Genomic DNA, 14,187 nt, shown 5'->3' with positions numbered 1-14,187 from the left:
AAGAATATCCAGGGGTAAAAACCTATAATTAGCGATTAATATCTCAAGAATTATCAGATTTTACTTTTCGCGTTGAAAACATTTTTGGATATCAGAGGAGTTAAAACAACGTCCTTTTCTTTATCCATAAGTATAATTCTTGGAAATGATATCGAAATTCACAGTGCGTAAAATAGGATTAAAAGAATATCCTTATACTATTGCATGGGGATGTGGAAAAGGGGGAACATAAGAATAAGGTTTCGGAGAGAATGGAAGAGGATTGCCGTATTCGCGAAGCAGTGGGAAATGGGGCGATTTTCCATTCAGATAAGGATTTCGCTTCCTTACCTTTTTTACTGCAAAAAGATCAAGATTAAAATAAAAAGGCACGCTGCAAATAGTAATCTAAATAAATGGAAGAAAATATTATGAAACAAGGAAACTTTTCAACGGGACCTTGGTGATAAGAAGGGGAACCTTGTTCAAATTGAGTAGCTTCAGGCGTGATGTAGTGGAAGTCGAACATAATGAATGGTGCTACAATCAGTAATTCATTATGGGGACCTTGTTGTGGAGGAGTGAGATGAGGATTAGAATGAAGTAAAAAGTAAGAAGTAGGTGTGCCTCGCAATCGTTGATGGAGAAAAAAGGTGGAAAGGTCCCGAGTACGGAGAGAGAAATTCCCGTAACGGATGAACTACGGCCCATAAATGTCGTCTTCTAATTATGCAGCACTCTTAAAAAGAGAAGGGGGGTTGGTGATAGTGTTACTTTTTGTTAAAAGATAAAAGGAGTAGGTGTTACTTGATTAACATGGTGGCATTACATAACATTCGAACAATTTTATACTGACAAAGCTCAACGTGCAACCTAACGTAAAATGACAGTAGTCAGATTCTGTGACCGCCTTATTGTGACATGTTAGACAGATCGTTTGTCATAATTTGCCATTGGCAGAAAACAATCGTTCGAAACCAATTAAAGAATCTGGTGGGGTGATATATTTTTCTCTTGGAGGTCTTCGAGTGGAAAAGCCTTGAAATTTGAGTATCGTACAAAATGGATGGCGTCCATTAATAGATACTTAAATTTCTCGAATACAGTGGACATGTTAATGATCACAATTTTAATGACATCCTTTTTTCTCATTAATTAAAAAATGATATACATGACCTGAACAACAAACAACAATTCTTACATTATAAAAGTTGCCGCCCATATCACACCAGACGCTCCATTCTTTCTCTCCCTTTCCATAAGAGGACACAGAATCTGCAATCACTCCGACTCCCTTGATAAAATTCTCTCAAATCTGCATCATTCCCTCCTCCAACGAGGTTATCCAGAATCCCTCCTAAACAAAAAATCCGAAGATATGCTTACACTCCTAAGTATTTCTCCGCCACAGAAACCCACCCTCTTTCAGTTTGTACCACATACTTCCCTGGCCTAGAGTCTCTGAGATCAATCCTAAAAAACATCTACCTTATCCTCAAAAACCATAATTCCACCACCAACCTTTTTCACAAATGCCACTCCGTTACTTTCAAACGCCCCACCAACTTATCAGATCTCCTTAAATCAACCAATCCACTCCTTAAATCCCCGCCCCGTCCCAAAGCCGCCCCTATGCCCTACAATAAACATAGATGCTAAACATGCCCTATTTTCAAAACCCGAACCCCATCTCTCTCCCACTCGCTTTTTTAACTCCCTCCGACGGATTCCCTGCTCCTCATATACTTCCAGCAATGTAGTTTACCTTCTGAAGCGCCAACTATGCCCTGCCGTTTGTATTGGATGTGTACCACATCCCTAAATATTAGAATTAATAACCACCGGGCCTCGTGCAAGAATTTTTCTCTGATTGGGATTCTCCATACCAAAACCATATACATATTTATATTCTGTATTTATATTCTTCCATTTTCGCCGCTCATCCATCTTTGTAATCATCTCATCCGTGATCCATGGTTTCCTAGTCCTTTTAGCGTTAACGGTTCCAATAGTGTCTTTTGCGGCTTTAGACAACCCTTTTTTGATCATTTCCCATTTTTCTTCGATAGTACTTAGCTCTTTACCATCCTCCATGATTTTCTATACCGCCTGTTTGTATTCCTTCCTTTTCAACCCATTTAATGCTTCTACATTCCATTTTCTAACTCGCCGCCCCTGCCTTATCTTTTTGAAACGTACGCTACATTTCATAACAACTAAATTGTGGTCTGAGTCCGCATCCGCTCCCGGGAAGCTGTGCGAATTTATCACACTGTTCCTAAACCTGTGTCTAACCAGGATATAATCTAGCTGATATCTTCCTGAGTCACCTGGCATTTTCCATGTATACCTGCGTCTTTTGTGGTGTCTAAACCAAGTGTTGGTGATGACTAACCCCTGTCTCCTGCAGAACTCAACTGCTTTCTCCCCGCGGTCATTCCTCGTGCCTAAACCGTAGTCGCCCACCTCATCACCATCTCTTCCTTCGCCTACCGTCGCATTCCAATCCCCCATCACTATCAAATGTTTCCCTGCATGAACACACGCGATCATGTCCTCTAACTGATCGTATATGCTATCGACCTCTTCTTCCTTATGGTTGCTCGGTGGCATGTTCACCTGAACAATGATCAAGTTTGTCGGTTCTGCTTTTATCTCTACTAGTATTATTCTATCCGTTGCTTGTACTATGTTGACTACGCTTCTTCCTACCTCTTCATTTAATACTATGGCAACCCCTCGTTGGCTCTCGTCCCCACCGCTGTATATTATTCTACACTTATCACTCCAGTAATCCCCGCTATCTTTCCATCTCACCTCGCATAGACCTAAAATATCTATATTTCCCCTTTCCATCTCTCGCTTAACATTCTCCAATTTCCCTGTCCTCATCATTGTCCTAACATTCCACGTTCCTATTCTAACTAATTTGGTTTTCTTCTCCTGCGTCTTCTGTCCTGCTGCTGCTGGTTTTCCCTTGCAAGGGTTTCGTGGGATGACGACCGCGGAAGCCTTGCCTCCCCCGCTGCCGGGCACGACACACGGCCGATTGGGCCGAGCCCCGTGGTTGCCAGGACTCAAAATATCTCTATTGTCCATCATATTTTTCTAGGGAATGATAATTGAGGTGGTTTCCCGTTGCCTTCCTCAATAGTGTTTTTAACGTGACACCATCACTTACTGGCCGCCCCACTGGGGTCAGACGCCATTGCAGCCGCCTCACTGAGGAACAGACGCTGCGTGGACTACCTTTCGTCTGGCTCCTAACCTTCGACCTATCTGGCATGGGTGACCCTACCAGGAGCAATTTTTATTACTCCCGCCAGCACAGCTCTAGGGGTCATCGGAACGCACAAGCCCTACCACTACGTCAAGGTTGTAGTCCGGGGAGGGATATAAGTATATATATGTGTATATATATTCAAACACAAAAACCCGCCATATGGCGAACAAGTATTCATTTACAAGGAAAATGGACAGGAACACAGGAGAGGCGGGGAAGGCGGGATCGAGCATATTATACAGTGAAGTACAAAAATATTTCATATATTTCATTTAAGTGGATAAGCGAGATAGCGCTTGACAACAAACACAGAGAAGCACATACAAATATACAAATGAAACTTACTCGCGTTCCAAATTTATCGGTGGCCAAACCGAAATTCGGTTCGGCCGCCTGCAATTTGGAATACGCGTGATTTTAATTTGTTTGTGTTTCAGAATGTTTTTATTATCTAGCGCTATCTTGCTTCTATATTTCAATTATTATTCACATCCGTGAGACTTCCCTTCAAGATATATATATATATATATACATACATATATATATACATATATATATACATATATATATATACATACATATACATATATATATATATATAAATATATATATATATATATATATAAATATATATATATATAAATATATATATATATAAATATATATATAAATATATATATATATATATATATATATATATATATATATATATATATATATATATATATATATATATATATATATATATATATGGTTTTGGTATGGAGCATCCCAATCAGGGAAAAATTCTTGCACGAGGCCCGGTGGTTATTAATTCTAATATTTAGGGATGTGGTACACATCCAATACAAACGGCAGGGCATAGTTGGCGCTTCAGAAGGTAAACTACATTGCTGTAAGTACATGAGGAGCAGGGAATCCGTCGGAGGGAGTTAAAAAAGCGAGTGGGAGAGAGATGGGGTTCTGGTTTTGAAAATAGGGCATGTTTAGCATCTATTTTTATTGTAGGGCATGGGGGTGGCTTTGGGACGGGGCGGGGATTTAAGGAGTGTGCCATGTGCCACAAGATACATATATAAAGATCCAAAGTTCATATCCCGGTCTAGGAAATGTTTTTACATTCGTGATCTGCTGGATTCCGCCTTCCCCACCTCTACTGTGTTCGTCCTTTATGTGTGTTCCTATCCCTTTTCCTAATATCTGTTTCTTTATAAATGAGTATTTGTTCGCCGTTTGGCGGGATTTCGTGTTTGAATGTATACATATATATATACATACATATACATACATATACATGCATATACATACATATATTTATAATATATACTGTATATATATTATATATATGTATGTATATAATTAAGATAGAGAAGCAAGATATCGCTAGAAAACAAAAACATTGAAACATACAAAACAGAAAAGCTCTCACGTTTTCGTATTTCTGGTGGTCAACCCACCTTTCTCATGGAAGAGAAGGAAGGAACTGAGGAGAAGGTAGCTGGAAGGGGAGGTACCAGAAGGGGCTGGAAACGCTGGATGGAAGGTGAAGGTAGGGAAATGTTTGCGAGGGGCATTTTTAGAAGGGTGGAAATAATATGGAAGGTATTGGGAGCAGAGTGGGGATGGAAATCTGTGAAGATTGGGGTAATTAATGACTGAGGAGCCAGATATATGCCTGCTTTATTGTTTTGAGTTTGAGTGAAGGGTCAGAGGCTGTGAGGGATGCTAAGATGGATACACTATAGCATTTATCAAAGGGAGTGTTGTGTTCGGAGGCGTGTTTTGGTACTGGTTACATATATATATATATATATATATATATATATATATATATATATATATATATATATATATATATATATGCTTTCATAGACGTAACACGGAAGTGCCGAATAGTACAATACACAGTAACACATAATATAGAAACACAAAAAAAGAGAACACTCACACGTATTTTCTTGATATTTCGACGGAAAACCTTGTATATATATATGTAAATATATATATATATATATATATATATATATATATATATATATATATATATATATATATATATATACCTGTATGTCCGCATCCTTCTACTTTTCTCGCCAATATTTTTTGGCATTTATTTGCAGTTCATCCCTGTTCCTTACAAATATATTCTTGTTTTACGTTCATGTATGTCTTTGTTCTATTTCTATACATATGTGTACCAATGTATGCAAAATGCACATTCTCAACCATCTATGTGTGTTTATGCATTCGTATTTAAAATTAGAAAACACGGCGAAACAGAAAACTAAAACCGTGAAAATTAATAGTGAAAACATAGGTATCGATTAGCCGTGTAAGATTTTTCTTAATATGTTGCCAATTATAACTATTACTTCATGTTGAATTCTGTCGACTACTCACAGCATGGAATGGCAAAAGCATATTTTGACAAATGTTTCATAAAAAGGCTACCGCTACTTTGGTCATTGTATAAATTGATAACCCGTTTTCTCTGTCGACATTCTCTTTATGAATCAAGGATTTCAGTAATGACAGGAATATCTGTATCACAACACAAAATTTAAAAACAGAAACCCCATCTCGTTAGCCCACGCTCGAAAAGTGATATGTATCCCTTCAATTCTTCCCCTTCTTCTTGCATCCTTATCGGTACCTCTTAGCCGCTCTTTCAACGCCATTGCTCCCCTTTGTTCGATTTGACTACTCGCTTAGCCATGTGCCACAAGATTTCAGTGTTTTTAGGGTCAATAGATTTTTGAGCTCATGTAAATACACTAACATCGCACAGGGAAAAATCGTTAAGGAGCCGAACCTTGCGAAAAAATAATATCTATCCTATGGCGAAGACACGATATACGCCGGTCCGGCGAAGGCCGGTCTGCACTGAATCCAAGAACTTCACGTAATGACTTGGGGTTTGAGAAGTTGCGTGGTGACAGGGCCGTGTCAATTTCGCATCAAGAACTGAACGTGACGAGAAAGATAACTCATTTTCATCTTTGAAGTAGAAGTCGTCAGGTTGTCCAACTACGGGATTCTTAAGTTTTGTAGTCTTATGCCATCCCTCGTACACAAAGTAAAAAGTTTACAGAAGATATCAAAAACCGAAGTAAACATTCAGTCGATCTTGGAAATCAGTTTCGTTTTAAAATGTAAAACCATTTCAGTTTCCTAAACAAGGTTCATAACAAAAAAAATAATAGCAAGAATGGCCAACCTATGATAAGAGAAACGCTTTCAAATTAGCTGGACTTGGAAAACATATGTAATGAGTCGTAAAAGTTCCAAACATTTTACCCTACAAGTCTAAGGCTTTAAGTTTAAGTTAAGTCTGAGCTGTTTAGTAAGTAAGTTAAGATGCAGCGTGAGCAGGACTTACGGTCTCCTGGCAAATGCGCTTACCATTTAAAATTTCTTTTGGTTAGTGCGAAGAATGCGATTCGGCCACCACATTGTTGGAAGAATAAATGCCAAGAATGGTTGTCAATTAGGGCACCATTGCCAATCAGATGGTTGACGTTACGAATGCTGGACATTATTTTTCGCAAATCACTATTATTTATGAGCATTATCGATGTGTTAGTTCTTTGTTACTTGAATGATGAAGAGCTCCTTTTCAATAAAATATATTCACATAAATTGGTTTGATTTCTATGTATTGGAGAAGTCTGATTCAAATATCTCGTATTGGCAAATTTTATTAACCAATTACTCTATGCTAAAATTTCCCGTCATTAAGTAAATTTTGCATAAGTTTCCTGCACGTTGTTATGTCGTCTATTCCTTTACAATGTACATAATCGCTTTTGCCCGCTTGAGTATAATGAGTTATGTTTTTGATCATTATTTGTAAGATCCAAAAATATATTCGTTACATTTTTCCAAAATAATGCTGGTAAAAAAGGCAACATTTATATTATTAGTTATACGTATCAGTGTGCGTGAAATAACAGGTTTTTCTTGGGCATAGGTTTATTGATTTGCCATGCGTTTTCATACACCTGCAGTGTTTGACATTTTGTGGTTATCCTATCCACGAAACCAAGCGCCGAATAATGTACAGACCTTAGATTACGCTATGCTTAATTAAATTATGATAAAATTAGTGGCGTATCTAAAATACTAGAGCAGCTAGGCTGGGAATCACTCACGGAGCGAAGGTTAAATTACAGATTAAAATCTTTCATAAATTGGGAGTCTCTTTATCAGTGATGTTGAAAATTATCACCCTATTCATATTATGGTCGGAGAGGTCTTGTCAATAAAGTTGAAGAGATGAGATTTCATTTTTTCCACGAACGACAAGGGATCATAACATTTGTCAACCGCGGCAGGGTCATTTTCGGGTAAATTTATTCGGGTTTGTTCACCTCCTGCCACACACCCTAGCGTTAGCTTGCAGGGTATATATAATAGATATTTAATTTTTTTTTGCGTATTAAATAGCATTTTTTGTTGATACTTGCGTATAGAGGAAATCTGAACGCAGTGTTTAATTGATTTTGATTCGGAGATTTCAAGCTCAATAAAACATGATGGTATTATAAAAGAGTTTATTCATATTTTAAGAGGACGTTTCTGTCATTCAGTTTTTACTATGAGGGTATGGGCATAACATTTCATTATTCACTATTTGATCTGACGCACGTAACTTGCCTTTGAACCTAATTCCTTTGCATATTGAGTAGTTTCAGGTGTGGTGTGGTGGAAGTCGAACATAATAAAGGAACGGTAGTAACAATGTGCCACTAGATAAGTTTAACAACAATTGGATATTGTCCAACGGGTTAAGGAGAACACCCCCTCCTTAATGATATGCAGTTCACCTCCTCCCCCCTCCACCTTTCCATCAACTTCCTTTAGTGGTTTCGTACTACTGTGTGACCAAACCGCCTCTTCCTATTGTTTTGTTCCCTTCCACCCACCCAATATGTGCTCTAAGTATAAGGACTTCATTCCTTCCCCACCCCTCTTTGGGACCGTATCTCCTGGCCTTAGCCCCAACCTAGCTTACCCTCCCCCCTCTTCCCTGATGACGAGATCGATGATGGCTGCTAATCATCCAAGTGGTCTTAGGAGACTTAGCGAGAACTGTTTCTAAAATTTTAAATTTTGTATTTCATACCTCTATGCCAACCTTTCTCTTCTCCCCGCTTTTCCAGCAACTTCCACCACCTCCCACTCTAGCTTCCTGACGCCGTTCCTACTGCCCATATGTGAACGGTGATTCACCCACGGGGACCTCTGAGACTTTGTGTACCCTTTCTTCCACATGTTTCTAACTCTGTATTTCGCACCCAATTGGTTAGTAGCCAACCTTCATCTTCTCTGTCCGTCTTTTCTTTTTACATCCACATCCCCCTTCCCGAGACGCAAAATTGTATAAAGGACGGCACTTGAATTCATTTTGTTACCTATAGATAATGTAATACATCGAAACCCGGTCGTACTAAAATTGTTACTATCTTTCCTTTACTAATTTCTTTGAATTCCCATTTTCCATAATACCCTTCTGAATAACTTATTAACTCAATGAATTGATTTTTTGCTCATACACAATGATGTTCATTCTTATAATATAAAATGAGATCACCAAAAATAATCATAAAACAGGGACGTGTGCGTCAACTTAGTTCTCCTATCATATAATTTTCTTTACGGGCAATTTGTCAATCTGAAAAGTGTTTCACAACATAAAAAGTTGTGTACACATCCTGGGTACAGAATTCATGTTTTATTTGGTGAAATAAAAAAACCATTTTCAAGAGGTAGTGAAACGTTCAATATTTTGAATAAATATTAGCTATTTAATAACATTATCATACCTGCTTAACTCAGCCGAAATGAGGTTACTGTGTGGGCTGAAGCGTGCTGGACTCTTGTACATGCTGCAAACCAGCCGTTCTCTGCATCCTTCGTCTTTGAACCCCATTTGGGTGAATACATTATCCATCTTTTGGAGTATTGGGCTGTAGAAGGCGTCATATGCCCTCTGGGACGTGCTGCTGTCCGTCGCCACCGGTGGCTTTGCGGTCAGCGCCTGTTCCCTGTGTTGCTGGATCATTATTGCTTGCTGCCTCTGGAGCTGCTCCTGCCTTTGAAGGGCTAGGGCTTGCTGCTGTAATAGGGCTTGCTGTTGGAGGGCTTGCTGCTGTTGTTGAATTGCGGTCTGCTGCTGCTGTATGGTTATCTGGCTCCTGACCACCGTCTCATCGACGTTTGGAGAGTATACTTTCTGATTTCCACCACCTGTGGCAATATGCACGGGTTGGGCAGGGATTAATTGCACGGAGGCTACTGGATGCTGATACGATGCCTGTGACTGAATCTGAGCGGGAGGACGTTGTTGTACGTGGTTAGACTGGTGGTATCTCACGGGAGACTGCGGTTGAATTTGTTGAGGTGGCGGCTGCAGAGGTCGAGCGTAAGGTGGTTTGGAAAAGCTAACTTGCTTTATTGGGGGCCTCTGGTTGGCGTTTGGATGAGCTAGTGGGTAGTGGAACACTGTTGGCTCCGTCACAGCAAGCGAACTTCGCGTCACTCTATCCTCATCATATGGATGGTAGCCTTTGTAGTGGGATGGGTGTCGGTCGTGGTAGTGTGCCGGAGCGCTGCTGTCGAAGAATCCTTCACCAGAACTGGCGCTTGGAGAGTATTCGTTCCTCCGGTGGTAGGCTCCCCCGAAGGGTCCCCAGTCATCGAAGATGGATGCTTCCACTGGTCGGTGGTGGTAGGCCACGGTGTGGTGGTGGTGGGTCTTATGGCCTGAGCAGTACTTGAAGAGGGAAGCGAAGGCAGGGAATATGAAGATCAAGGCCTTCAGAATCAGTTTCTTGACGGTACCGACTCCGAGGATCAGGGGCAGTAGATACAGTATTTTCACCTTTATTAGCTTTATCACGAGAAGTAGGGCGAAAAATCCCATGATCAGCCTCTTTTTGAAGTGCTTCTCTGTGAAGTTGGGGAGAGAGCGAGAAAGAGAGGAGAAGAAAAGGAGTTAAGATACATATTATGTTTATTTCACTGTAGTTAATAGTTACCAAAATGATCAAATATTTTAAATTGGGGTGTAACATCGTACGGTACAAAACTTGGCTCTTGATGGAGAGGGTGGGTGTGGATAGGAATCCTTCGAGATGTGGTATGGCGAAGGATGGAGAAAGTAAAAAGTATAGAGAGAAAGGCAAGTGAAATAGTCTTGGGAATGGTTGGGGAATAGAGGAATTCGGGTGGAATAATGAGAAGATATCAGTACAAATAAAAAATGAAATAATACATGGATTGAAATGTTGAAGACCAATAGGAGGGAGATATCATTGGTAAATTATGTGGAATGATGGGGTGGAAACAATGCTTTATTTTCCGAGATAAGTTTTGCCCCGAAAAAGGAAACAGTATCAGTGTGATATTTGTTTCTTGCAGAAATATTTATAAAATTCACGGTGACACGTACTGTTTTTCTGAGTCCCTACAAAACCTAAGTTTTTACGGTAGGTTGCCTTAAAGTACAGCCAAAATGAATAAACGTGTAATGTATACAACCAAGTTAAACCTTGGCTTAATCTATATCTATTTAAATTTATTATTAAAGAAATACACTTTCTTCTAAGCGGAGCATTGCGTATGTATTTTGGTATTTGATGGTTATAATCAATACGCTTGGAATCACAGTTTTCGAGGAAGAACTTGAATAATTGATTTCGATAGGTTAAAACTTGTATTGCAGCATAGCGTGAAGAATATTTCAATGATGCGCATCTTCTTAGCAAGTGATCGAGGACAGTGATGAATATTTCTGCCCTTTTTTAGACTTTTTTTTCTATGTCCTATTCTTTATTTGATATTTATTATATATGTAATGCGCCACTGATGTGAATTAAAGTTTGTAAAAGACTTCCTGGAGAAGTGTTTTGGTTTCAAATTCTATTTACCAATGCTTTATATCTACAATTGATTTCATATAAAAATACGTGACCTACCTCAAAAAATGAGTTTATTCTCTGTTCTTCATTATGTTTTTGTACTTTTTCATACAGCTTTATTGTTAATTATTTGAGAGAATGTCATTAAAAAGATATATTACAGAGGTATTTAATGAAAACTCAGACTCTTTATTGGTGCTGGTGATGACCCTTGAAACTAATGGAAAAAACCAGTAGATTAGTTTTGGAACGAGTGAGTGATGAAATATGTCCATGTAATTTGTAAAAAAAGACAAGGATAAAAGTAATTACTTGCAACTATATGTTGATTTTCAAGAGTTTTAAATTAAAATCATTGCTAAAAATAAATTCGTAAATAAGTCAGTTTTGATACTGACTGACGCACTCATTTAATTCAAATGAAAGCTTCTGGAGCTGTGTGTGTGTGTACACACACACACACACACACACACACACACATATATATATATATATATATATATATATATATATATATATATATATATATATATATATATATAAACACAGGGGTAGATTTTTAAATCATAGAAACACAAAGAAAGGACACTCACATATGTTGTTTTGACGTTTCGACGGCACGGCGTCCGTCGTTTCTGATTACGTCGTTTCAGATTACGACGGCCGTGCCGTCGAAACGTCAAAACAACATATGTGAGTGTGAGTGTCCTTCCTTTGTGTTTCTATGGTTTAAAAATCTACATCTGTGTTTTTATACTCGTATATTTGTGCGTCGCCGAAGAGAGTTCCATTTTGAAGATATATTTGTATAAAAAAAACCATAAACACAGTAATAAAAAATATATATATATACACACACTCGATATATATATATATATATATATATATATATATATATATATATATGTGTGTGTGTGTGTGTGTGTGATATAATATCCTGTTTTTTCTTATTCGTAATAAAATGTTTAATGAAATATTGGAAGCAACAATTTTTTAAGAGGTTCTGATAAATGTTAATTACTGCACATAAAAGGGAAATATCTTCCGGCATTGTAAATGCTAAAAACCTAGTTTTTTATCCTCAACTTGACCCTTCAAGTTTGAATATTATTGGAACTGAGAAAAGACAATAGTACTTGAAAATTAACAATGCATTTGCAGATTTTTATCTGAACAATTGGATCACAGGGGGTAGTAAATAGCTGTATCTCTTTGGCATTCCGGGAGAGTAAATCAATGATAGTAAAAACTGTTGAAAGATAGATAATGGACCATGTGATTACGGGGCTAAAATAAATTGAAATAAACATACCAAATATTATAATGTATGGAAAAGGAAAGTGGTAGGCTAGTGAGTAGAGCGCTGAGATACTGACCGAAGAGCCTGGGTTCGACTATGGACATTCTCAGCGTCACCTAAGACGTGTGATTTTTTGGATATCAGATCTCCGGGGAAACCCAAGGGGACACAGGGAAAGGAACTGGACCCCCTACCCTGATGTGTGAATTTCACACGCTCTTGGGCTTAGTATTAGGAGGGCTCTACCATCATCTTTCCAATCAGCTTTTGGGTTAATAACTATGGTTTGATTGTTGAATATGCCAGGAGAATAAGTAATTAATCCATTTAATGAAGTTTTCTCGGGCCTTACACCGGGTCAGGGGTTCCATGGAACCCCTGATCCGATGGAAGAACCGAGAAATCTTCATTAAGCGATACACCGGGAAAGCACCAGATCGTACATAATTAATCCGTTACAAACTAAAAGTTTCCTGATTAAGTAGAAGCTCGAGGGAAAAGATAATGGACGGGATGTTAATTCTATATTTATGAGTTCCTTGAATTTATATGGGTTGTAGTCAATAATTATGGCATCTTATATTTCGGATATGTCGACTTTTAGGAAATCTCCGTGCGGATTCTGTATGCATTAAAAATAAAACTTACTATGGCTGTGGAAAAATAGTCTTCCCTTCTCTCCGTCTGCCAATGCCTTATCATCCGCGGTGGGCTCCGGCGCCTTGGGCATCTCCAGTTTAATCAGCACACCATCTTCCTCTAGAGACCTGGGAGAGAATTTCAGTACTGCACCATCGAAGAATGTTTTAGGCAGCTGGATGCTTATGTCATGGTTCATGAGAAACCGGGCTCCTTTCTCGTAAAGGGCGTCATCAGCGGCCTTCTTCTCCCCTCCATCGTCCCCTTCCCCTCCATCGTCCCCTTCCCCTCCATCGTCCCCCTCCCCCTTATCCGCCATTGACCGCCCTCCCCTACCCTCTACCTCCTTCTCGTTCTTCGTGAACACCAAGGAGTCGGTTATCTTGAGGTTCTCCTTATCCAGGGATTTGTCAACATAGCCGTACAGGTTCCTCCGCAAGCACGACATGGAGGCATCCTTGATGCACTGGTTGGTCAACTCGTCCAAGAACTCATCTTCGAGAGATTTTCTGCCCAAGGTGACGTTCCGAGCGGTGTCATCCGCGGCCTCCTTCCCCGCCCTTGCCTCGTCCACCGAGATCACATTATCCGAGTCAGCTTCCGACCCTCCCGCCGCGGAGAGCAGGAGAAGCAACAGCGCCGCCGCCAATGGGCCCGCTCCCCTCATCGAAGTCTCTCCTCCCGTCAGCATACTCCTTCTGAAGTGCCCTCGCCGTGCTTCGGCCACAAGGGAGCGTGCTCTCGTCCTCGACCTCTCTCTCTCTCCCTTCCGCGCGTGTCCCTTCCTCTAGCCCAGAAAATCTACTAACGAGGTGTGCGGGTCACTGTCACCACACCAGCACTCTCTTTCTTCTTCCTCTTGGGGTTCACGTCACCGATATCCTGTGGTTGGACGAGCTCATCTCACAAGAAGAAGTTCGCACTCGTGTTGTCGGCGCCCGACTGAACGAAGCGTGGAGCCGCAGCGCTCCCTTACCGGGTTTTCCTCCCTTCCTCCCCTCCCCCAATCGCATCCTCTCCCCTCCATGCGCTCTTTCCTGTGACGTCCTCGAGTGGAATCTCGG

At 39.8% G+C, this 14,187-nt stretch overlaps 1 protein-coding gene across 1 annotated transcript; it reads right to left on the bottom strand.

The window, feature by feature from the left end:
- Positions 1 to 9,065: 9,065 nt before the first annotated feature.
- Positions 9,066 to 13,571, bottom strand: LOC139687692 (uncharacterized). The gene is made up of 3 exons (XM_071584940.1): positions 13,460 to 13,571; positions 13,133 to 13,393; positions 9,066 to 10,213 (listed from the first exon to the last, which is right to left on the bottom strand). Exons 1-3 carry the CDS (start codon positions 13,569 to 13,571, stop codon positions 9,066 to 9,068), a joined length of 1,521 nt encoding a protein of 506 aa, XP_071441041.1.
- Between the last annotated feature and the right edge of the window lie 616 nt (positions 13,572 to 14,187).

The sequence above is a fragment of the Hetaerina americana genome, unplaced genomic scaffold (assembly GCF_022747635.1).
Source record: "Hetaerina americana unplaced genomic scaffold, ioHetAmer1.1.p SCAF_2, whole genome shotgun sequence".
In the NCBI taxonomy this organism is placed as follows: Eukaryota; Metazoa; Arthropoda; class Insecta; order Odonata; family Calopterygidae; genus Hetaerina; species Hetaerina americana.
The sequence above is the reverse complement of the archived record's forward strand: the minus strand, read 5'-3'. Positions and strand labels throughout refer to the sequence as shown.

Excerpts from the sequence above, each read along its gene's own strand:
- LOC139687692 (XM_071584940.1), bottom strand. The coding sequence starts at position 13,571 with ATGTCGTGCTTGCGGAGGAACCTGTACGGCTATGTTGACAAATCCCTG. Across the intron at positions 13,394-13,459 it reads GAACGAGAAGGAGGTAGAGG|GGGAAGGGGACGATGGAGGG; the intron begins GTAGGGGAGGGC and ends GGGACGATGGAG. Across the intron at positions 10,214-13,132 it reads ACTATTTTTCCACAGCCATA|AGAAGCACTTCAAAAAGAGG; the intron begins GTAAGTTTTATT and ends CCAACTTCACAG.